The following is a 24789-nucleotide window of genomic DNA, read 5'->3' as shown; positions in this document are numbered from 1 at the left end:
TATACACCTTATATGACACTCTTCCAAAAGCAGCATATTCTTCTTGTTATTCACTTCCACTTTCCATTCCCCAAGATCATCAATCTTTTATTGAGCGTTTTAGAACCCTTGGGACAGTCATCTTTTCTTATCTGTCTGTATAGCACCATACACATGAATGGTAGTAACAGAACAATTGTTTAGAGACTTAGCCTTATATTAGAAGTGAAGAAAGGGCTTTCTTCATGTTCAGTGTAACAGTGTTGCAGCTGCACTGTTGTAGCACATTAGTGAAGACACTACTAAGCCAACAGGAGAGCTTCTCCCATCAGCATAGCTAATCCACCCCTCTAAGAGGCGGTAGCTATATTGACAGCACAAGCTCTCCCGCTGACAAAGCATAGTCTATACAGGAGGTTCGGTTGATATATATATGTCGCTCCAGGGTATAGATTTTTCACACCCTTGAGCAACCAAGTTATACCGATATAGGTCCATAGCGCAGACCTGGCTGAAACCAGAAAACACTAAAAAATGCCAGCCCTGAGGACTTATTCACTCCTGAGGTTTAGTGGTCTATGTTTTAACCATATGAACCATTACATCCAAAGGGCACACACTTCCAAAATTTTACAAGTAACAAAGACCTCCATTTTTAAGAGAGCTTGTTGTTTTGGATGTAAAAGAAATGTTCTCTAGCTACTCAAAATGTTCCAGGAGTGGCACCCAGTGTCCAAATAGATTCCTTACAACTTATTCATTTCCCGTCTCAGGCTGTCTTCTTTCATTCTGTGCTGCCAGATCACAGTCACAGACGACTAGAAACATTATACAATACACTGTTTAACCATACCATGTACTCTACGGAGGACGCGTAGTGGTAAGCTTCACATGCTGTGCTTTATCAACAGGAGTACAGTTAAGTCATATTTTCAACTATTTAGCATGGAAAACTACCACTGATTCTGGAAAAGCTTTGCATTTAAGTCACTCAGCTATAGATTTTTTTAATTCTGAATTAAACCAGTATCTGCGTAAACTACATTTTTGCAATTGTGTTCAATAACTTTGACAAACTACAATTTGATTCATTTCTGAGCTACTGTGTCAATGCTGTACTAGTCCAACCCAGTTTTAATCTACTTTATCAAACAAAAACATCTAGAGAATTAGTAAGAAATATTTTGACATTGCAGCTAACTGAGGTTTTTAAATCATCTAATATGGTTGACCAGGACAGATGGTTAACACTCTCAGTGACAAGTCTAGTAAACAAACAGTTTTTTCCTCTGAAACTGACTGGAGGGCTGGGATTTGTTTTTAAGTAGAATTCAGCAGCTGGAATGAGCTAAGAAAGGAAAAGCTTTTTTTTAAATTTCTACAGTTCTGTCTTTTACTACCTCATCTATCTTTGATGGGCACAAATTGGATTAAGATAAAAAAATCAATAATTATGGGAACTTTCTACAGCTTCAGTGTTAAACAGCAATTACTCTATCAGTAAATAAGATTATGGTATGGAGCAGTAGGAAGTTACTGCTTTTAGTAAATCATCACTGGTAATGGATGAACATTTTGAAAACTCTATTCCTTTTCACAGATGGAGATAATTCACAATTCAAGTGTAAGTATCTCTTGCAATAATTTTAAAATATTTAGATAAACCTGTTTTCCTGTTTACTAAAGCATAACAAAACAAAATTAGTTTCAATTATTCTGACATTTCTGAACAAGTTTTTATAAAAACAGATTTAAAAGCAAAAAGTTAATAATGCAACAGTAAGTTTGAACTATCAAGCAATAAGAAGTCAGGAAGTTCCAAATATCAGGGATATGTCTGCAACCTTCACTCATCCATGTTATTAGTGTATACTATAAAAGCTGCAAGACGTACAATGTGGCTGAGTTTATACATAATAAACAGCGTGTTAACAGGCAAAAGCAACCAGAACCTGAATTCTCGCTATTGCATTTATTTTTTTCCCATTTAATGTACTTTTTTTTTTTTTTAACAGAAAAAAAATTAAATCCAGACTTACTGAATTTGCAGAAATTACAACACATTTCATAGCAAACTCACGTGGCTGACACGGCCACAAAAAAAGTTTGGTTTATTTTGTTCCTATTTAGGCATTGTTTTAGAAGACAAAGATAGAACTGAAAAACTGGCAATCAAGAGTGATTGAATTCACATCGGGAAATTACCATGACCCACAGTGACAAAGTCAGAAACAACACAAGTGATGAATTAACCATATTATGGTAAGAACTATGCCAGCAAGGTTAAATTATACTTAGCAGATGTCCTTTGAGGTTCATATTTAGGTCCTAAAGAGCATGTTCTGTCTTTTGTTTGTCTTTAAAACATCTTTCAGCTTCCAATACTACAAGAAAACAATGTAACGTTATGGTCTACTTTTTCAAGTTTATGCACCGAGAATTTAATCTTCCTTTCAAAAATAAAACCTGATATCCCTAAGAGTTAAAAGCATATCTGTTTTAAGATCAGAAAAAAAAAGCCTTACACCAAAGAGTAAATAGTTGATCTCAATCTATGGATTTTCCAAATATATTAATTCAGCATGAATTCAAATAGTTTAATCTAGTAGAACAAAAGAAGCTAGACTGATATGTGTATTCTGTGTTATTCCTCAGTAAGCAGTAAATTGTCAGACAAGTATTCTGCATACTGTAGTGACAGCTTCGCATGACAAACTTCTCCACAATATTAAAAGCCTTTGACATTTTGTAAACTAATTTGTTCTCTTCGAAATTATTTCCCACCCATCCAATCTTGTCCATTATACATCTTAAATAAATTTAGTACTTCATTCACTTCTATACATACATATACCTGATCTCCTCTTTATATATTATCATGAGTACTTTCCAATATAGCTTTAAAATAGTTCATACTTCTTTAAACTCTGCCAACTTTTTTGCTATGACATGTATCACCTTAATAGTCCACAGCAACGACCATGCCTGTAGTCTTTGATCGGAAAGATATATCAGGACAATGTCTCAATATAGTCTTCACTACCATTAGACTTAGCAATACCTATTTAGCTATTTCAGACATAAAGCCATCCATCATAGAATAAGGAGAGATTATGCGGAAAGTGGCAATCTTACAAATACACATTCTATATTCCTTCTGCCCTTATGGCTGTGTTAGTGTGTTCTCTTGGTAACAGCAAGGACTGGAGTCAGTACTCCTGAATTCTATTCCTAGCACCACAACCAATTTTATTTGCAATCTTGGACATGAAGGAACGCCTGCGTCTCAGTCTCTCCAGCTATAAAATGGGTATAAACACTACACAAAGCACAGGTGTGGTTTGAGATTTAATATTTGTTATTATACCTTGATTACTTTAGATAGAAGTTGCTATACAAGTCAAAATGTTACTGTAGTTTTTTCTACATTATTCATTTGTATAGAGGCCTGGTACAGCTTGTGGAATGTTTCAAACTGCATACATTTAAGGACAGTATGTCTAGTAGCACATCTTCCACTATTTAACTACTGAAATATCCAGCCAATCCTAATTTTAAAGGAGAAAAACAAAGATATACTGATAAGTACATTTAAATTATAGGAAAGACTTAGTAAATGTTTAATTCCTGAAGGTATTAACAATCCACTGAAATTTCCAAATACTCCCCAGTTTCTTTTTTATTCTCGTATGTAGGCTTCTTAGTTATAGATTTCCGGATAAAGCCTAGGTAATTTAATTTTGTTAGTAAAGCATCTAATAATGCTTGTACTAGGTACGAGTTTTTCACTCAGATTTTATTTATGCATCTAAAACCTTTCCTTTTTAACCTTGCTATTTTCAAACTTTACAGCACAATTTGTTATAACCACAAAATTTTAAACTCTAACCCCCCCCCCAAAAAAAATCAAATAAAGTAATGGAAATAATTCTTGTCTGGCATAGTGTTAGGAGTTTCTCGAGCCTCTTATTCTTGGGAACTTTCAGAGTAACAGCCGTGTTAGTCTGTATTCGCAAAAAGAAAAGGAGTACTTGTGGCACCTTAGAGACTAACCAATTTATTTGAGCATTGAGCATGCATCCGATGAAGTGAGCCGTAGCTCACGAAAGCTCAATGCTCAAATAAATTGGTTAGTCTCTAAGGTGCCACAAGTACTCCTTTTATTCTTGGGAACCTCATCAATATGAACAGTAACTAACTAGCCAGCATTGGTTAACCAAAGGCCACCCCAAAAAGTCAAAGAAACACCACCAATGCTCCAATGTCCACCAGTCCTAGACAAAAAGTCTGAGGAAAACTTTCAAACATTCAATCTAGATTTTCCCTCTTCATTTCATCCTAGCATTCAAAATTATACTTCCTTCTTGAAGCCTAAATAATGTCTCTTTCATTTTTATTTTACACCTAGAACATTTATAGACCATAAGAGTTGTTTAGCGAAGCTGAATGCATTTACTGGACCATGTTCATTCTACTGTGCTTCTCTATGCTTCTTTTAATTTATCAACATTCTTCAGGGAAGGATATGGCTAAATATTTAAACTAGCTGGGGGAGGGGGATAAAACGCTCACTCTAAACCTCGTACTCCAAACATATCTGGACAAGGTTTACCAAAAGAACAAGTGACCCAAGAGCCCCAAGATAACTGAACAAAGCTACAAGGAACCATAGAGGCTGCAAGCAATCAGACTCTAGAAATAGGACACGGCAACCCCACCATTGATATGGACAAAAAAATTTGCAGACTGAATGATCCAGGGCAATTAACTGTATAATGGAAGTAACTTCCAGAGCTGTGAAGAATTTACTTAAGAGACTGAGGGAGTACAAAGCTAGCATGGAGAAACTTTACTGCAATTGACAATATCATCAACCGTTTTATAAGACAGCGAAGGAAGACAGAGTATGTTAAGGAAGAAGGAAGACTGTTCATAAAAATACAGTTAGCATGAAAAATATTGAGCCTAATAAAGCTGCCATCATTTTGAGAAAATAAAAGAGTAAAAAGAACAGTTACAAGCAGATACAGACAGTAAATAATGGATAAAGCCAGGACCCTTTACAGATAAGGAAACACAGCTTGTTGGCTAATTTATTCCTTTAGGTGTTAAGGATTTTTAGTGCCAAATTGGTTCAATATTTAGCTTGATAATAGCCTAAAAATAAATAAAACATATCTGTTAGATATCAGATAAGATAAGGATGCTACTGTTCAAAAGCAAAAGCCTAAGCCTAACACTTGAACTATTAAAGACATATGATTTCAGAATTACATCTTTAGATTTTGGAAAGTAAAAAAGTTAAATGTGTGCCCATAATTGCCAAATCTCAGAGTATTCTATTAAAAGCAGAATAAACTGTATCCAAGCTTTTTCCCCTGAACTGCAGATTTCAGGGTGCAAAGAAAGAACCAGGAAAAACCCCTGTGAAAAAAAAGCTCACAATAAATTTCACCTTTTCCACATATTCACAGTAATGTTGTGAATTTCACAAAATATACATGGTATAACATACAAAATAAGAAAACACTCCTTTATGTCCCTACTTTTTAAATAGAAACAAGCATATCAGACTTACATTCTTTGCTATATTACCAGAGCTTACATACGACAGGATGCAAGAGTGAAGTCATTAAAATATCAGATTGATATTTCATACTTCTGAGTTTTAACCTGACCTATTTCAATTTTAAGTTCTTTCAGTTAACCAAAACTAAACATGAACTATGTTTGATTTTAAAGTTTCGTTTCATCAACCTCAGACTATTCATAACTGATGAGACTAACTTAAGTGCGGAATAATCTACAAATTCATAACCCTGAACGTTCAGCAGTAAATCAATACGTGGTAAATGTTTAACATTTTCAAAATACAGCCATGAATAACAATGCAGATACAATACCCAGAGGATTTATGCCATAATTCAAGACACTCTCTAGTTATATGCCTTCATGTATCTAAAAATTGTTAAGTTCTCCGGTATATGCTTTAATTTCTCGAAACAGGGTTTTGTGTATCAATTTTGGCAAAAAAAAAATTATAAATTAAATATATAACAGCATATTTGGACAGTGACAGGTGATGAAGTTTTAGGTTAATATTGTTGGCCACCTAGAATTGGAAGATTTTTAACAAGTTTATTTGTCTTAATATAAGAGTTATAAAATGCGGAAAGTATCCACAGAGTAAACTAAATGATCATATGTCATACTTATGACTACTAGAAAAGAATTCATTTGAGCTAAAACAAGCAGACTAAAAAATGAGGCCCCGCTGGCTTAAAAAAAAATAAAAACGTGCATATATTGCAACGGTTCAAACGACAGAAGCACATTGAAGATGGAAAAGTTGTACTAGCTCGTCTAGCACATCTCCTGGCCAGCAAGGAATGCGTACGTACATTTCTTACAGTTTTGTTCATTTAAAGTTTCTCAAGGAATGAGACTTCTATACCTTTCCTTTGAGGACTAGTCTACAATTAGTCAAAACACCAACAATGTGCTCAGCAACTGATAACTGGAGTGCTACTAGCAATGCATTAAGCTGAAGTGGCACACCTTCATAAAAATTCTGTGAAGTAAAAACAAATGAAAGCCCAGACCGATATCTTAGTGTCTGTCATGGTGTGAGAGAGGGGAGAGTGGAAGGGTTTCCATGCTTTTTAAGAAATTCCTTGGTGGCACATTTTGGCTTGTTCTTTAAAAAATGAACAAAAGACAGGAAAAATAGAGAAGTGTTTTTAAAAATCATTTTACAAGTAGGTGCTACAACAAAATCTTAATGCAACTCAGATCAGGTAACTTAATGCTCAGATTACGTAACAGATCTGCGTGGTGCTTCAAACAGCAAAACATGCTCCATTTTTGTACCATTGAATTAAATACTGAGCATCAAGATTTCTCCACCACTTTAAGTATCGTCCCTACAGCCTTGAAAGTCCAGAAATGCAATAACAAAGGAATGTGTGCATATATTTCATGTAACACTAGTTACCCAGAAAAATAGTTGTTTGCATACAATTTTTAAAGTTACATAAGCAGACTTTGCTGGGATAAAAGCGATTTAAATGAGCTATTCTGAGAAGATCTATGTTAAGGATTATGTTTCCCTCTCTACCTCAGTCACTGATAGAGTCAAATCTGCTGAAAACAAAAAGTCTTGCTAAACAGAGAGGAAAGCTGTTGTTTTGCTTCTAACACAAATCTTTGAAGCAAAAAATCCTGATCTAAAGAGTTCAGCACCTACAATATTAAACTGATTTAGTCTGCTGAAAAAAAGAGACAGTGAGTTATTGGATCTGTATTTAATTCAATGCACTTTATAACATATTTTAGGAATTCAGTTGTATAAAACTATATCTGAACCTTATCAGATGAAAATAGTTCCCCCCGCCCTTTTCTTTTTTTTTGCAAGCCCTGGGTTTCATGGCTGAGAAAATAAATTAGTCTGATTCTTGTAAGCTGGGTAACAGTGCCCCCTAATGGGGATTTTAATGTAAGACTGTTTCCATGGCTATTATTATGATTATTTTCATTAAATTGTATGCCACCCAATGTTCTAATAAACTGGATGAATTTTTTTAAAAAAAGTTTTGATAATAGGTAAGTAAAAGTTAAAATATAAAACAAAAACTAAAGTATTTGAAAGAAAAGCAGTCTAACAATATTTCTGGTTACTAAGAAAACGTTTGGGTAAGTCTTCAGAGACAAGTGAGCTCTGTATCTTTCGGGGTGCAGTCCAAGGCTAACGGTAATTTATCTAATCCTTTTTAAGGAATGTTACCATTGACTGATATGGGATAATAAAGGACACGTTCCTTGGAACCACTGGCCAGAAAAGCTGTCATGCAGTACACATGCAACTCTGGTGAACAAATGTATGCCAGCAGTTGTGTGACCATTATAGTATCAATGTTACTTTCCTCTCAGGAACCAGAATTCACAGATTATTGTGCAAAGCACTGGGCAACAGGGGTGGGATCAGAAGCACGCAAAAGGTCTTTACTCAAATGTGTAACAACTCATTATGGACAGATGGAGCAAATTTTGATACCAACAGTTCTATACATTCTAGGGCATAAAAACCATCCTTAAAAAACATTTCTGATAGTCAAACAAACAAGTATGCAAAGGACTTAGAGGTTCACTGTCAAAAGAAGCAGACCTCTTTTAAGCAAACCATTAGAACAGTTTGTGAAGGAGTCCTGAACAAGCCTATGAAAGATTTGATGATAAACAGTCTACTTCTCAGAATTTTCTTTGGCAACTGCATCCTATCTACAATTTAGAATTCTCTGGGTGTGCAATTCAGAATGTATTAAAAGTAGCATAAACATGGCTACATCACTACCTGGTGCACTCTTGCCAACTACCTGTAACTGGGAAATTGGTGTGTCAACACAGAAATTTGCGTACATGAGCCAAAACAGCCTTGTTCACCAAAATATTGTGGACACATTTAAAAAGTGTGGATATTCAGATTAGTGATTTGCAGCAGGAGACAGAACTTTGGTTCAGATCAGAGGGAGTTCTGGTTAATTGGGGGCAAGTGGAATGGAGACTGTAGAAAAAAATATTTTACTGTAATTGGATTTTTGCTTCTCAATTGCAGATGTTCCTTCCTCTTTGAATGACAGGAAGCATTGAGCAATTAAAGACAGCTATTTTGATTAACTGTTGTACGTAAATGCAGAAATTCAGTCAGGTTAAAGTTATTTCTGCACCCTCAGCGCACAGATTGATGACTGATGAGATATAAACTAGAAATTCCCACACAGAACAAGTATGTTTCCAATGGTCTTGGGGGTAAAACATTGGACTGGGAGTCAGGAGATGTGGGTTTATTTCCTGGTTCAGCCACAGACCTCCTGTGCAAGATACTTAAATCCACCCTGTAACTCAGTTGCAATGTTTAAAATGGATAAATACTTCCTTACCTCTCAGGCATGCTGAGAGAATAAAATCCATTAATAACTGAGGCAGTCAACTACTATGGTAATAAGCAGACTAATGAAATAGAAAGATGAGTAGGTGGGGGCATGGAAAAAAGCTGGATGTGACTACTAAATGGCTCCAGCCTGGTAATTTTGGAACATGTAAGTGGCTATTAGGCATCTTGCCCTTTGGGGGCAAGTTGGGGTGGGGACTGTGTTTAACCTCAGAGAGCAGGGAGTCTAGTGAAACACACAGTCCCTCCCCCAGCTCGCGTCTCAAAAAGCAAGATCCCTAGGAGCCATTTACATGCTCCCAAATTACCAGGCTGGACTGATTTAAATAAAGGAGAAAAATGGAAAGCCTTGATTTATATCATGAATTTTAATCAACTTTTTAAATTGGTACTTCAGTTATTTTCTAAATAAAGATGCATTCTCACTGGTTATATAACATTAAAATATGTTGATTTACAGTTAAACAGAGCTCTCTGGTACATCTTTTTGCTGCCTAGGTTGGTACACTAAAACTATATATATGTAAGCAATTATACAGTTTAATATTTTCAGATTCTTATTAATTGTACATTTTGGTACATTAGAAAATGGTGAATGATATATTAGATAAATTGGTTTACTTTGAAAAAGAAAAACAATTTAAATAAAATTAAAACATCCGATTTAAATTAAAAAAATCCATTTTTTAAAAAATTTTCCACAAAAAAAAAACCTCAGATATTTTGTTCACCCTTCAGATTACCAATTTTCAACTAGTGAATAGCCACAGGCCTACAAAGGTGTCCTACAGCTTCCTGAACCAAAAACAGAACAGAAGAGAATGTTACACCCCTCACCATCTTGTGATAGAGGAAAAGATGAGAAACTGATTTCAGATAATTAGTTCAAATATAATCAAAGACCCTGTTTGGGGCGAGATCTGGTAGTTAAAAGGATGCTAAGTTGCATAACCATAACTGGTCCTGGGCAAGCAACCCCCTATTGCCAACCACCAATGGATTCATTAAGAAATTGAAGTCTCCAGCACTCCTTACACAGGAAGCAAATTATGGAGACACATTTGGGGAAGTAAGAAATACTGAAGAGAAGTGGGAAATCCAGAGTAACTTCTTTCCTGTGAAAACTTTAAAAATGGTTGTGCCTATTTAAGTTCACTTAAGGCCACCCCCGCCCCAGAAAAACATATGGGCAGGGAAAAATTTAAGTGAGACCCAAAAACTGCAAGCCCTAATTACAAAAAAAAAAAAAAAAAAAAGTCAGGAATTTGTTTAAAAAAATTCCTAAGGAGGACTGAATCCCACACCAACTTGATCATGGATAGGGAAAAAAGACAAAATTGACTGATAGACTTAATCAGTCCACCATTACCAAGGTCCCAAATACCTAGCCCTGGACAGAACCTGAACAGTGACAGTGCTTAGAACTCTGGCATCATATGGAACTCTGTCTACAACAGGGCTCTCCCAGCATTAACACCAGTGGAACAGAAATGGCATTAACAATAGGAAGTTGTTGCAAATTTTCCTTTTTGAAAACAAGTGCTGACTTTTAGCTCCCCCAAGAGAAGTGGCAGCTAGCTTGTCAGTTGTTGGAATGGGCAGGCCTCTGCCCTATTAAAACCTTTCCCCCCCGTTTTATACAGTACGGACAATCCAACACAGTTACACTTTGGGAATTCTTACACAGCCCCAGAGCACCAAATAGTACACTGCCAGCAGCCCTGGAGTGGTGGGCAGCGTGCAGTCTTCCCCTCCCACCCCAGCCCTGGAGGGGCTCCCCCCCAGCCCTGGGCAGTCCCAGCTACCCCAAGTCCCAGCCACCTTAGCCTCAGCAGGCTTCCCTTCCTGGAAAAGGAGCAGCCTACTGGGCTGGGGCCAACTAGCAACAAGAGGGAAAGGTGCCTCTGGACAGAGCATGGGCGGAGCCACACGGGGCTGTTTGCGCAGGCTCAGCCTTCCCCTGCCTATTAGACATGACACCTATGTCCTTGCAGCTCACTGCTCATTGAGGCCTTTTGCTTCCATGAGGATCAGCTCTCAGGGAGCATTGTATCAATAAGCTTCAAGCCAGGAAAGAATAGCCCTGAGGCTGGATGACAACCAGCTAAGAAAAAATAAGTACAGTCAGACCTTTGTAAAATTTGCCGTGGAGCGAATGCTCTGATTAAAACTTCCTTCTGCTTTATCCATCCTCAGAAGAAAGGAAACTAGGAACGCACAACTGAAGGCAACAGAAAGACTGGTTAAGGGTATTATAACAAGAAGAAGCCTATACTGCCAAACAAATGTTGCCTTAGACACTGTTGACAGAGGCATACCCAGTTACACACTGGTATACTGATGATACAAAATAAGTATTTTTAATGTTAATACTTAACAGTTCTCTAGATCATCATACAGTATTCCAAGTACTTTATAATATAACTCATCTTCACAACCTGTGCGAAGAAGATAAGCATTATCAAAAATGTTACAGATGGAAAAACAAAAGGATCATCTTTTACCATCTTTTAATGGTATTTTTTGGATAAACAAGGTCAATGTAGTGAAAACTCATGTAGTTAAACAGGGATGAGGACCTAAATCCCAGCATTTTTGACCATCCTATCATTCTGTCTCAAGCACACAGCTTCCACAGGCATGATTACTATAGCACTTAACAACAGCGCGTATCTTCAAAGCCAGGAGAAGCAGCAAGGCACACCTGGTTGAAATAAATGCTTCAGAAAGGCCTTTCATGAAAACTTAAAGCGCATAACATACCCAAAAATTGTATACTCCGCTAGTAGCTGTGGTAGTCCATAAAAGGGAGATCTATTTTATTCAATACAGTGCAAAAAAGCTCCACTAAGTGAAAAGCAGAACTATTAAGTGCAAGGAACTAGACTTCACTTATCCCTCAGAAATACCATTACAATTAAGAAAAACAGTGTTCTCCCAGGGGAACAGGTATGTCTAAAGTGTGATCTCCACAAAAGATGAAGAAAACACCTTTTCTGTAGCCTCTAATTGCGAAGGGAAGTAGACTTGAGCCCAGATAGGGCTTTAAAGATGTCTTCTAGCACCTCAAAACTGAAAGTTTCCCTTGGAAAGGCACACAAAGATTTGGCAACTTCATCTATTGAGTTCTGTCTGAGCCAACAATCAGTTGAACTGTCTCTCAAAGAGGTCTGATAGATTCAACTCATTCATCTGATGCTATCTTTCCAAAGTGAAAGATCTGTGTTGTGAGCAGCAACTTCAGTAGTTTGGAAAAGTGTTGTGCACGGTTGATAAAAAGAGATTTTTGGAAAAAAGGTAAAAATGAATCTATTTAAAATTGTGTGTGAAATTATGCCAGTGTATGTTAAGGCCTAATCTATTAAAATCATTTAAACCAAATTATCAAAAATATTAAGCAATACATGTTTTTAAAAATTCCTTTATTGCACTGATGGAAAACATTAGTTAAGAAGATGGGACCACAGTTTGTTGAAGTGCTAAACACTCTTGACAACAGAAGCCTCCTTGCAGGTGCACAGAGAATATCTTCATTTCAGTTTGTTCAGTTAGTTCGGTTCAATGATTAGATCATTCAAGTTAAGAAACCGATTGAGAGTTGAGAAAGCAGGAAAGCTTGTTTTCTTCTTTCAAAACATGAACAACAATTAGGTGTGAGGATGGAATCTACTAGTTCTAAAATCTTGAGGCACTTGGTGACCAGAAACAGTCAGTTCAATTAACTACAGATATTTCATTTATTTTATCTAATTTAAATGCAAGCCACCTTTTGATAAATCTACTGTTTTTTCTTACGTACCCAGCACATCAAGGATAGTTTTAATTAAAACAAACATTTTAAAATGCTATTTTTTGTGCATTTTAATGGCATTCCGATTTTCAAATAACTTGAAAGAAAATTAAAGTAAAAGAAAATACATAATTCATTATGTTCTAACAAAAAATATACAACTTAAGAATCTAAATAAATTTATTTAAGCAATTATAGAAGCTTAACATACATGTGTCTATTGTATCCTCTTGGTTAGCAAAACATGTCAAGTTTAGTTGCCGCAGCTGTATTTAGTTGCAAATTAATATGTTGTATGGGTTACCAAACAATGAGAGACAACCTTTCTTTAGGAAAATAAAGAATACAAATGCAAAACAAGGTAAAATAGATTTAAATCAAGGTTTCCTGCTTGCTCATTTAAATCTATCCATTCAGGTGTCATATAATACCAAAGAACAGGGGTTCTCAACCTTTTTCTTTCTGTGGCCCCCCCTCAACATGCTATAAAAGCTCCACGGCCCACCTGTGCCACAACAACTGGGTTTCTGCATATAAAAGCCAGGGCCGGGGTTAAGGGGTAGAAAGCAGGGCAATTGTCTGAGGCCCCACGCCACAGGGCTCCCACAAAGCTAAGTTGCTCAGGCTTTGGCTGAGAACCCCAGGTGGCAGGGCTCAGGGCCCTGGGCTTCAATCCCATGTGGTGGGACTTCGACTTTCTGCCCTGGGCCCCAGCAAGTCTAACGCTGGCCCTACTTGGAGGACCCCCAGAAACCTCCTCACAACACCCCAGGGGGCCCCGGGCCACTGGTTGAGAACCACTGCCAAACAGCAAATGAACTAAATTCACTGTTACTGTACTTGATGGCCAACAGTATGGCTCCAGAACTTTCAAAACGTCTTCTTCCAAGCATCTACAGTCTGGAGTTCTCAACATTACACCCCATTCAGTGGATTTTCCTTCATCTAATTCACATGCCATCAACTAAGCCTCACCTTTAACTTTCTAGAACCCACAGTTTGTTAGATAGTTCTCTCCAAAATAGTCATGTGATGGAGCAAGTCCACAAACTCCTGAGTGGGTGACTTTAGGAAAACTCCCCAATTTTTTTTTTTTTAGAATCTTTTAGTGTTTTCTCCCCAAACAAAAGCCACTTTTTCTGTTCTAAACTTACAATCTTCTGCTTTTTCCAATACATAGCCACTAAAGAGCTCCACCCTATTTGGATATGGTGAATACTTCACATCAGGGCTCCCAGACATTTTATCAGGGTGAGGATGTTTACTTCCTTGGACTTCACAAGTCTGAGCAAACTGAATCCGTAGAGAACCATTTCAGAATTATAGTAGCATCAACTAGAAAGTAACACTAATTTTCTTTTACATCTTTTAGGAAACAGAATATTCAAATACACATTTCCTTGCACTCTTGAAAAAACTTTAAATGACCTTTAGCAATAATTTCACTTTCTAGTGATTCCCACTGAGGTTGAGAATAAACTCCTACCTCAAGGTAAATTTTAACAGCTGAACTAGCACAACAAAGATAAAGTATATTTGCAAAATGGCTATTAACTCAATTGAGACCCCAAATTAAGCTTTACAAAAAACAGGTTTAAAACTCCCCATCTGAATAGAAATATTTTCAACATTAGAAAAAATTCCAGTTAAACTTTAATCTTCAATGTTTTCTGCAGCATTATAAATAAGAACAGCACCGTGCTAGTACAAAAGAACCAGAAAAGGGAACTGATTATAAATTAAAGTAACACTAGCTGGTCCAGTTTTATTACTTTTTATATTTCATTCTGCTTAAGTAAACAGAAAAATGCACAAGGCAATTACATGTTTTATTAATTTTTTATTAATACAAGATGTTATTGGCAACCAAGGAAGAAAGTTATATATGACCTCAACATCTTTCAACATTTCTAGATTTCAAACCTACCTATTCAGAAACTGACAAGAGTAAGTTAAGACTTCTGGGTCAAGACAGCTCTCTATCAATTTCTTGCCCACATGATTTTGCACACAAAGAAGTATTCTTTGCATTACTTTAGAATGGGATCCCCAGGTCCTAGCTCCACCAGTCTCCTATTTCAGCCTCAAAAATCTGTGCAATTTTAAGATATCAGGGGAGTTCTGGATCTTTAAAAGGTAGGCATTGTACCACTTTCTCCTGTAGATCAAGCAAAGCTTCCTCTACTTGTATTTCACCTTCCTCTATGTAAACTTCATCCTACAAAAGTAATGATCCCATGTATCCACCATCATAAGTTGCAATCAGTTTAGAGAAATGTTTTTTGGTTTTTTGTACATGGTACTCAATGATCAATGACGAATGACATCAATTTCTGGAGCTTTTCCCTCTTTCACTGCTGGTCCCGGTAAACCTGAAAACTACACTCTAAGAACTCCACCAGCTCATGGTCATAAGAAGAACACAAGAATGGACATACTGGCCCATCTAGCGCAGTACCCTGTCTTCTGACAGTGGCTAATGTTTCAGAGGAAATAAACAGAACAGATAATCATCAAATGGTTCATCCCCTGTCGCCCATTCCCAGCTTCTGGCAAACAGGGACACCATCCCTGCCTATAATATTTCTAATGCTTTTTTGAACCGTTATTATCTTGGCCTTCACAACATCCTCTGGCAAAGAGTTCCACAGGTTGTCTGTGAGTTGTGTGAAGAAATACTTCCTTTTATTTGTTTTAAACCTGCTGCCTATTAATTTTATTTGGTGACCCCTAGTTCTTGTGTTATGAGGAGTAAATACTTCCTTATTTACTATCTCCACACCAATTATGATTTTATAGACCTCTATCATATCCTCCTTGTAGTCAAGTTAGGCTTACCGGCCTGTAATTGCTGTGATCCCTCGGGAGCCGGGTTTTTTTTAAATGGCATTAATTTAGCTATGTGTGTAATGCATGGAGTACTAGCAGACTGCCCATGCCTGGTTATACTATGAAGTGATAGAGGAGGAATCCGGTCTCTGTGAGCTGCCAACTCAGACTTCTCCCCACAGACTACAGCTTTCATACCTTCCTACAAGTCTATAGGGAAATTGTCATCTGACTGGCTGCCCTTCTCCACTTCCGCACATTTTGGGGAAGGGCTGCTGAGGTACAGCCTAGTGCCTCAGCCCATCCATTAGGCAGAGATCTTATCCCTCCAAGTAACCAAAGGGGGAACTGCTCCATGCTGGCTCTGCAACTTTCACCCTTTTAGCACTGTCCCGATCCCAAAAGAAAGAAAGGGAAGGGTTGAAGACCCTCTGGGTGAGAGGAAGAGAAAGAATGATATCCTTTTGTTTGTGGGAAGGAAGAAGAATTAAATGTCTTGTTTGGGGGAAGAAAAGAATTGAAATGCTGGGATCTGTCCTCCTTTCGGTTGGTCTCTTTTTTCCTGAATTTATGCAAATATACGGAAGATATAGAAAATTAATGCAAGATTACATAAATTTTCAGTTTACTGGATTTTACATTGAAGCTGTTGGCAGGTATGCAAGAGAGACTTCTCTTCTGGGATACCTATGCCTGTACAGGAAAGGACAGGAATCCTTCTGAATAGCTGACAACATGGGAAAGGAGAAAGGGAGGTAGTCTGGTGCTCTTGCTCCTGGTCACTCTCCTGTTCAGCATACCCCTATCAGAAGGGAAACAAATGGGCCGGACCTGTACCTTGGTTTTTTGGTGCCTTTTCACATTGGCAAGAGAAGGGGTGCACTCTGGGCAGCTGAAAGGGCACTTGCACCAGGCTGGCTACTTTTATAGCAGTTTTTCTGAATTCTTGCTATCCTCCATTATAAGAGCTAGTTTCATCCTTCATCCCGCCTCAGCATGTCTGTGCACAAAAGAGCTGTTTCTCTCTTAATGGCTCGTCAGATTTTCTCACCTTGAGCTGTGCTACATGAAGGAGGCATGGCATCTGCCTAAAGACTGCTTGGGAAGAGTGAGGCATGCTGAGTTGACCTAGCTACAGTGTTCCTCCAAATGCTGGGGGCTGCTTAATAGCAGTAGCAACACTGTTTCAGTTTGACTCCTTCTACCTACTCACCTGACTAGAGTTTGCTCCTTTACAATGTCTGTGTTGCAAGAGAGAGGGTTGCCAAGTTAGGGACCTGACATTTAGGTGAGGGAAATTCCTCTTAGCTTGCATCTCCCTTGGAGGTGGGGTGAGCGTAAGAGGGAAGCGAGACCTGGCAACATGGGCACTTTCTTGCTATGGACAGCTGTTCTGTACCCCTGGCAAGAGTTGAATGCTGCACATGGGATTAAAGGCCTATACGGGGGCTGGCACATCACATACTCCCATGCAGACAACTAGTTCATTCCTAAACACTAGCCATATATCTACGCTGCTATTAAACACCCACGTTTGGCCCATGTCAGCAGACTCAGCTCGCAAGGCTTTGGCTATAGGGCTCTAAAACTGCTGTACAGACAGTTGATCTTGGGCTGGAGCCCAGGCCCTGAGCCCTCCCCTTTCATGGGGTCCCAGAGTCCAGGCTCCAACCTGAGCCCAAGCATCTACAGTGCAATTTTACAGCCTGACAGCCCAAGCCTCACAAACCCAAGTCAGCTGATACAGTCCAGATGTGGGGGTTTAATCGCAGTGTAGACACACACACTGAATGCATCCAATGAAGTGAGCTGTAGCTCACGAAAGCTTATGCTCAAATAAATTGGTTAGTCTCTAAGGTGCCACAAGTACTCCTTTTCTTTTTGAGGATACAGACTGACGTGGCTGCTGCTCTGAACCCTATAGATAGTAAGAAATTACTGACCAGCAGCGGAACATCGGTGCAGGTGTGAACGCCTGAAGCTTTTTTTTTTTTTTAATTCATTTTAAATTGTCAAGATTTCAAATTGACAATGCCCCTTAACCTACAAACCCTAGCACTTCAGACTTCCAATAAGTATTTAATAAGAGCTTCTCTACACTTACAGGCGGTAACTCTCCATGTGGACATTTTCTCCAGAATTTTCTAGAATATAAGTGTCCATACAGGTGAGTTATTCCAGTGTAACTATAGCAGTCTAATTGTATTGGGGTAGTTATGCCTGTGTATTACCTATGTAGATAAGCTCTAAATCAGATATACAGGATGGGAGCTTTATGTGTAAGTTCTGGAAATGCATTATAGGTTCTTATTTCAGGCAAAAAGAGACCTTGTAACAATGTGAGTGAAGTTTCCAGCCATAGTTGTGTGTGTGTGTGTGTGTGTGTGTGTGTGTGTGTGTCTTTTATTTTGGTTAGGTGGGTGTTGTGTGTGGAGGGGTTTTTTTGGAGGGGCGAGGTTGTTTGTTTTTTAAAGAAATCAGTATACTTTGGCTTTTTCTGGGTGACAAAGACTGTAAATCCAATGCCCTAGTTTGGACAAACTGCATGTCTTACCTTCATCAAAGTCTGCATCATCTTCCGTGTGCTGAGGGAATGGAAAGCAGTTGGTGATTTCAAGCCTGTCATCCACCACAAGTCCCAGCAGCACTCCCTGGACCACCTCATTCCCCAGTCCTTCTTCTTGATAATGCTTAATAATCTTTAACACAACCTAAAAATCAAGAACAAAAAGCAGAATATGAAAGCCTATTCTGTATTGTGTCTTTAAATTCGTGTAACAAATTGTTTAAGTAAGTTATCTGAAATGGTAGCTGAAGACCAAATGAACTACAGGCTTAAAATGCCAGCAGAAAGTCCTGCACAAGAAGCTATACAAAATATTTCTCAAATTTTCAGAGGTAGGGCTTTTAAGGGTTACTTTTAACAATATCAGTTACAAAACTGAAATGGAAATATGACACACTGAAGGTGTTCCTTGAAAACATTTAGTCTTAAGACCAACAACAGAGAAGCTAATTGGCATAAACAAGGGAGAAAATACCCTTAAGAGCAGATATGAAAGCATGTAAACGACTAAATAAAAAAGGATTATCATTACAATTCTCACACCCCTCCCAACTCTGAACACTACAATAAAGTATCCCCATGTGATGAAGAGCTGATATTGTAGATTATAATATTATGTTTTCAATGGCTGATTTGAGACTAGCTCAGACACACAAACTATGGGGTCAATTCATGCTGTTAATTACACTTAAACAAGAGAAAGTAAGTGTAGAGTAACAGTAGCTACAGGCACAGATGCGTACATGTACAGACAATAAGGATGATGCTAAGTCAAGCTCAAGTGGACTTTATTTCACCAAGGTCTAAGGTCTAATCCATCCAAGCAAAAGCAAGCTAGAAATGCTTGATGGCCCTGTTAACAAAGCTCTATTGATCTTTGTGTCTGTAGGCAAACCAACTACCATAATGAATTTCTGCTCTACCATTGTGAGAGAACAGATTTTGCATAACTACTGCCCTTACAGATTCAATGAACATTCTACATGAATACAAGTCCACATTTACGTGGCAGGAACATATATTTCATTGCACACTAAATAATGAAGCAAAAGGTTATGTTCGTGACAACCATTTTAAAACATCTGTAATGATTTACACTACCTACAGCATGGTGGTAATGAAAAACATTCACAGAACAAGAAAACCAAATGTAAATACACAGTATATATTCCCTTCTTGAGGGGAAGAGGGGGAATCCTTAAAGTTTTATGGGAAGTTTTTTGTTTGGGGTTAGGGAGGAAATAAGGGCTGAAGTGAAAGAAGAAAAGTGGGAAATGCTTCTTCAAACTGATAGGAAAAAAACCCAGAAAGCGACCCTATAATCATGTAAAGCTACGCTGCTGTCTTTTTTCTATGCTTATCTGTCCTTTCTACTTTGTTTATGGATAGAAAGAATGCGAACTGTGTGTAACCTGCACTCCCTGCTTTTGGGGAGAGAATTCCTTATACAGATAAGCCTCCATGCTCTTACCTACCCCAGAACTTCAAACAGACTGGGTTAACCGGTTCGAACTGGAAGAGATATCACAATGTATGTTGAACCAAGCTATAAAAGCTCATCCCTGTTCTTTGTTCGGGGCTTCACCATTTTCCTCTGAAAAGGAATTGGTGAGCCCTTCAGCTGTCGTATTCGCTAGCAATAAAGTGCCTCACTTTATCAAAGAGCCAAGACTCTGTGTTTTGTTTGGCTAATACAGAAGTCCAGGGAAGGCTACCCTCCTAACCCTAGACGGGAGGGGAACCCTTTTTCCCTAACAATTTGGGGGCTCGTCCGGGATCGCCTCTTCTCCGGACCGGTGGACGGTCGGGACTCTGAATCCTTCTTGCCGGCACCCGGGTTGCTTTAACCCTGAAGGCTTCCCGTCTCGCTTCCACCCGCCGCTTGGGCGAAATAAGGCATCCCGAAGGCACTAGGGTCCGGACCTATTGGTGAACACCGGCCGGTGGGAACTTGGTGAGTTCTGAATTTTTCCTTTGTGATTGTCTAGACAACAGCCGGGGGTCCCGTCTTTGGGAAAAGATGGGGGGGGGGGTCCAGTAGAACTGTTGATCCTTCTACGCCTCTGGGCTATATGTTAAAACATTATGATAGGGATATCAAGGCCTTACAATCGGATGGCAACAAAGCTTTGTATAAGTTTATATTTTTGTGTCAAGGTCCCTGGGTGGGAATGACGCAAGACGACCCGGAACCAGGAAATCGCTGGCCGGGGGAAGGAACATTTGAGTTACATAACATTGTTCAATTACGAAAAGTATTATATGATTTACAACCGCGGCAACTTAAGTATTCTGATGTATGGATAAGGGAGGCCGAACGGCACAGAAGTGCCAGTGTAACTACTAGTTTACGTGCTGAGGTAGAAAAACTTAAAGCCATGCGGCCCCCACCATACAATCCAGAATCTAGTCATGCTGACCAGAAGCTAAAAACGTCAAGGTCTATTTATCCCCAACTCCCATTGAAAGAAGTGGGGGATCCTATACCATTGGAAGAATGTAGCTGGCTATGGGGTGGGGTACCGCAGCCTGACCCTGATGCACCCACTCTCCCACTAGCTACCGATACCCCCACAATTAACGCAGAGCGGGGGGGCGATCCGGAGGCTGGCACCTCTACCAGGGGGTTGACACGTCCTGATCCGCGACACCCCAGTGATGCAACCCCTGCAAAGACCCGGTCTCACGGTTCTCTAGGCACCCCTAAGGCAAAAGTTCTTGGAGCTGCAATAGCTAGTGCAGTCCAAATGCCTATGCGACAACTGCCGAGCGGTAGGGGGGGGACACAGATGGTGTATGTCCCTTTTACCAGCACGGATCTAATGAATTGGTCATCTACTTTTCCCTCATTTCGACAGTGTCCGGAAGAATTTATTAAAAAGTTAAAGGGTATTTTCACAATGTATAATTGTAATTATGACGATGTGGAAATGATTTTAAATCAAGTGCTAAGCGAGGGTGAGAAGGAAACGGTGTATAAGAAAGCTAGAGAGACGGTGCAAGGCAGGGCGGCTTATCCGCAAGAGAAACCTGAAATGGATTGGGATGTTCCAGAGACCGTTCAAGAGTGGGATAAAATGAGAAAGCGAATCTTAGAAGCATTAGAGGATATGTCTAAGCCTGTGTATGATTGGGGAAAAGTAGATGCATGTGTTCAAAAGCACGATGAGCACCCAGGGGAATTCTTCCACCGCCTTTGTAAGGTTTTGAAAAACCACGGCGGCTTAGATCCAACCTCCCCTGTAGCGAAAACACAAGTGATCGGCCAGTATGTAAAAAATTTATTACCATTCACTCGGAAGTATGTGTGTAGTCAACCAGCTTATGAAAACAAAACGCTGGAGGAGGTGGTGGGGTTAGCAGCCCATGCCTGGAGGAATAGGAAGGAATTAGACACTAGGAGGTCCGAAAAGCTCCTTAATCTGCAGTTGCAAGGTTTCCAAGACGGCTCTCGGGGACGGGATGCAAGCCGCAGGAGGGGAGGCTTTCGGGGACGAGGCGGAAGAGGAGGCAGCTCTACCCAGGGATGGGGATCACAAGGTCAGAGCTTCCAGCCACGGCCCGGGAGGGCAGGGCCAGATGAGTGCCGGCGGTGCCGACAAAAAGGACACTGGGCTGCCCAGTGCCCAAATTACCCCCTCCAGCCAGCTGACCCTCTTATGCAAGCCTACCAGAGGGTACAGGAAAGGGGGGGAGAAAAAGGAAGTACTGATTGAAAGCTAGCCGCCCACAATGCTTCGTCCCCCTCGCCAGGAACCCCCTCCGCTTCTTGGACAGTGCAGTTGGATGCAAACCACCCGGAGCTTCCAGTTGTGGTGGGAGGAAAAACTTATTCAATGTTAATCGACACCGGGGCAGATAGAAGTACTCTACAGGACCCCACCCTTCCTACCACTTCTGCAACCGTAAAAGCTATAGGCGTTGGTGGCACCGTGTGCGCCCTTCCTCTAACTGCGGAGCAAACGGTCCAGCTTGGCCCGTTATCAGAGGATCATAGCTTTTTAATTGCAACTTCCTGTCCTGCAAATTTATTAGGTAGAGATCTGTTATGTAAACTACGAGCAACTATAACTTGCAGCCCGGAGGGGCTATATCTCTCAGTCCCTACTTCGGTCCCTGAAGCTACGGTAATGGCATTGTTAGCCACTACACCCACCGCCCCCTTTGTCCCTGCTGAGTTATCTGATATTCCTGAAGCATTGTGGGCCTCGGCGTCCACTGAAACTGGACTTTTAAAGTCAGCAGAACCGGTGTATATCAATTACCGTACAGATGTCCCTCTGCCCCGAAAAATGCAATATCCATTGCCTAAAGAGGCCATAGAGGGCATTCGGCCAGTCCTACAACAGCTTTTAACTCAAGGAATCATTAAGGAGGCTACCAGCCCTTGCAATACACCTATTCTTCCTGTTAAGAAACCCAAGCCTGGCCCCGATGGCAAACCGGTTTACCGTTTCGTGCATGACCTCCGACTGATTAATGCTACTGTGATCCCGAGAGCTCCGGTTGTTCCCAATCCAGCAACTATTTTAACTGCTATTCCCCCAGGGGCTACTTATTTTACTGTGATTGATCTGTCTTCAGCATTTTTCAGCATCCCTGTGCACCCAGACTCACAGTTCCTATTTGCCTTTACCTTTGACGGATGTCAATACGTATGGACCCGCCTCCCTCAGGGCTACAGGGAGAGCCCTACCATCTTCAGCCAGTATTTAAAGCGAGATCTGGACTCTATTTCGTTGACTATGGGTTCTTCTTTGATTCAATACGTTGATGATCTGTTATTGTGCTCTACAGCCAAGGCTGCCTGTGTACAGGACACTCGAATCCTTCTTTTTGCATTGGCCGAAAAAGGTCACAAGGTGGCACTCTCCAAGTTACAGTTTGCCCAACCCGAGGTGGAATATTTGGGGCATCGTATTTCATATGCTTCTACTGCACTTACTCAGGACAGGATTGAAAGCGTTCTGAGTATGCCAAGGCCTACCACTAAAAAGCAACTCCGCCAGTTACTGGGAGCAAGTGGCTATTGTAGAGCCTGGATTCCGGCTTATGCGGAGTTAGTGCACCCCCTCACCGATTTGCTGCTGGATTCCGTTCCCGAACCCTTACCATGGACGACTCTACACAATAACGCCCTTACCGCCCTCAAACAAGCATTAACTTCTGCACCAGCCCTGGGCAGACCGGATTACGCAAAGCCTTTCACCTTATTTTGCCATGAACAATCTGGCACGGCGTCTGGTGTGCTAACTCAGCCCTTTGGGCCTGGCCAGCGACCGGTGGCTTATTTTTCGGTCCTTCTTGACCCAGTGGCTCAGGGTCTTCCGCCCTGTCTCCGCGCTGTTGCGGCTGCCGCCGTGTTGGTCGAGAAAGCTTCGGGGCTTACCTTGGGCCACCCTCTTCTAGTTCAAGTGCCTCATGCCGTTGCAGCACTTCTTAATCGTGGATCCACGCAGCACCTCACAGCAGCCAGACTGACCAGGTACGAATTGGCCTTGCTCGCCAATCAGGCTGTTACCCTACGCCGCTGCGAAGTCCTGAATCCTGCAACCCTTTTGCCTCTGCCTGAGGATGGGGAACCCCATAATTGCCTCCACGTGGTGGATTTGATCTCCACGCCTCGTCCTGACCTCTGTGATATTCCATTGCAGAATCCTGACCTCCAATTATTTTGTGATGGTTCCGCCTGTCGGGACGAGTTTGGGGCCTTGCGAGTTGGCTATGCAATTGTTACCCTGATGGCAACGCTTGAAGCGCATGCCTTACCTACACAAAAGTCAGCGCAAGCAGCAGAACTTGTGGCGCTTGTTAGGGCCTGTCAATTAGCTGAAAACAAAACTGTGGCCATCTATACTGACTCCAAATATGCCTTTTCGGTATGCCACTCTACTGGACAACTTTGGAAGCATCGTGGGTTCCTTACCTCCAGCGGCTCTCAGATCTCCCATGTTGCCTTGATTTCTGCCTTGTTAGAGGCTATTCAACTTCCTGCAGCTGTTTCGGTTACACACTGTAAGGGCCACTCCCGCGCCTCGGACGAGGTTTCCAAGGGAAATGCTGCAGCTGATTCGGCGGCCCGTCATGCTGCCCTCTGTGGGGCTCCAGCCCCTTTTCCTTTTTTGGCACCCCTGCTACTGCAACCAGTGACGCCAGCCGTTTTGCTCTCTGCCCAGCAGACGACGCCCCCGGCCGAAGTTAGCCGTTGGAAATCCATTGGATGCCACCTAAATGAGGACAACCTCTACGTCAGCCCGGACGGTCGTCCGGTTCTCCCAAGACAACTCCTCCCTCAGGTTTCCCAGGCACTCCACCTGGCCTCGCACCTGGGAAAGGGGGGATTAGTGGCTCAAATGGAGAAGTTGTTTTTTGCTCCGGGGGTCCATGCAGCTGCGAAGACCGTCACTGCACAGTGTGAATTGTGTCAACGGTACAATCACCAAGGAGCAGTCAAACCACAAGCTATGGGACATTGCAAACTGCCTGAGTACCCATTTGCTGTGGTCCAGATGGACTTCATGGACTTACCACCAGTGACAGGACTAAAACACTTGCTTGTCCTGGTTGATCTTTTTTCAGGGTGGGTTGAGGCTTTCCCCACTCGAAGGGCAGATGCAGTATCCGTAGCGAAGTGTCTCCTCAAGGAGATAGTGCCCCGCTTCGGGATAATGACTCGTT

General features: G+C 40.7%; 1 protein-coding gene across 1 annotated transcript in view; it reads right to left on the bottom strand.

Moving 5' to 3' along the window:
* EIF3H (eukaryotic translation initiation factor 3 subunit H) overlaps nt 1–24789 on the bottom strand; it is a 132977-nt gene that overhangs the window by 69998 nt on the left and 38190 nt on the right. Inside the window, exon 2 of the mRNA XM_084620733.1 lies at nt 18100–18256. Coding sequence (XP_084476859.1) covers nt 18100–18256 — 157 coding nt within the window. The remainder of the gene's footprint in view (nt 1–18099; nt 18257–24789) is intronic.

The sequence above is a fragment of the Lepidochelys olivacea genome (genome assembly GCF_965140295.1).
Source record: "Lepidochelys olivacea isolate rLepOli2 genome assembly, chromosome: 2".
Lineage (NCBI taxonomy): Eukaryota > Metazoa > Chordata > Testudines > Cheloniidae > Lepidochelys > Lepidochelys olivacea.
The sequence above is the reverse complement of the archived record's forward strand: the minus strand, read 5'-3'. Positions and strand labels throughout refer to the sequence as shown.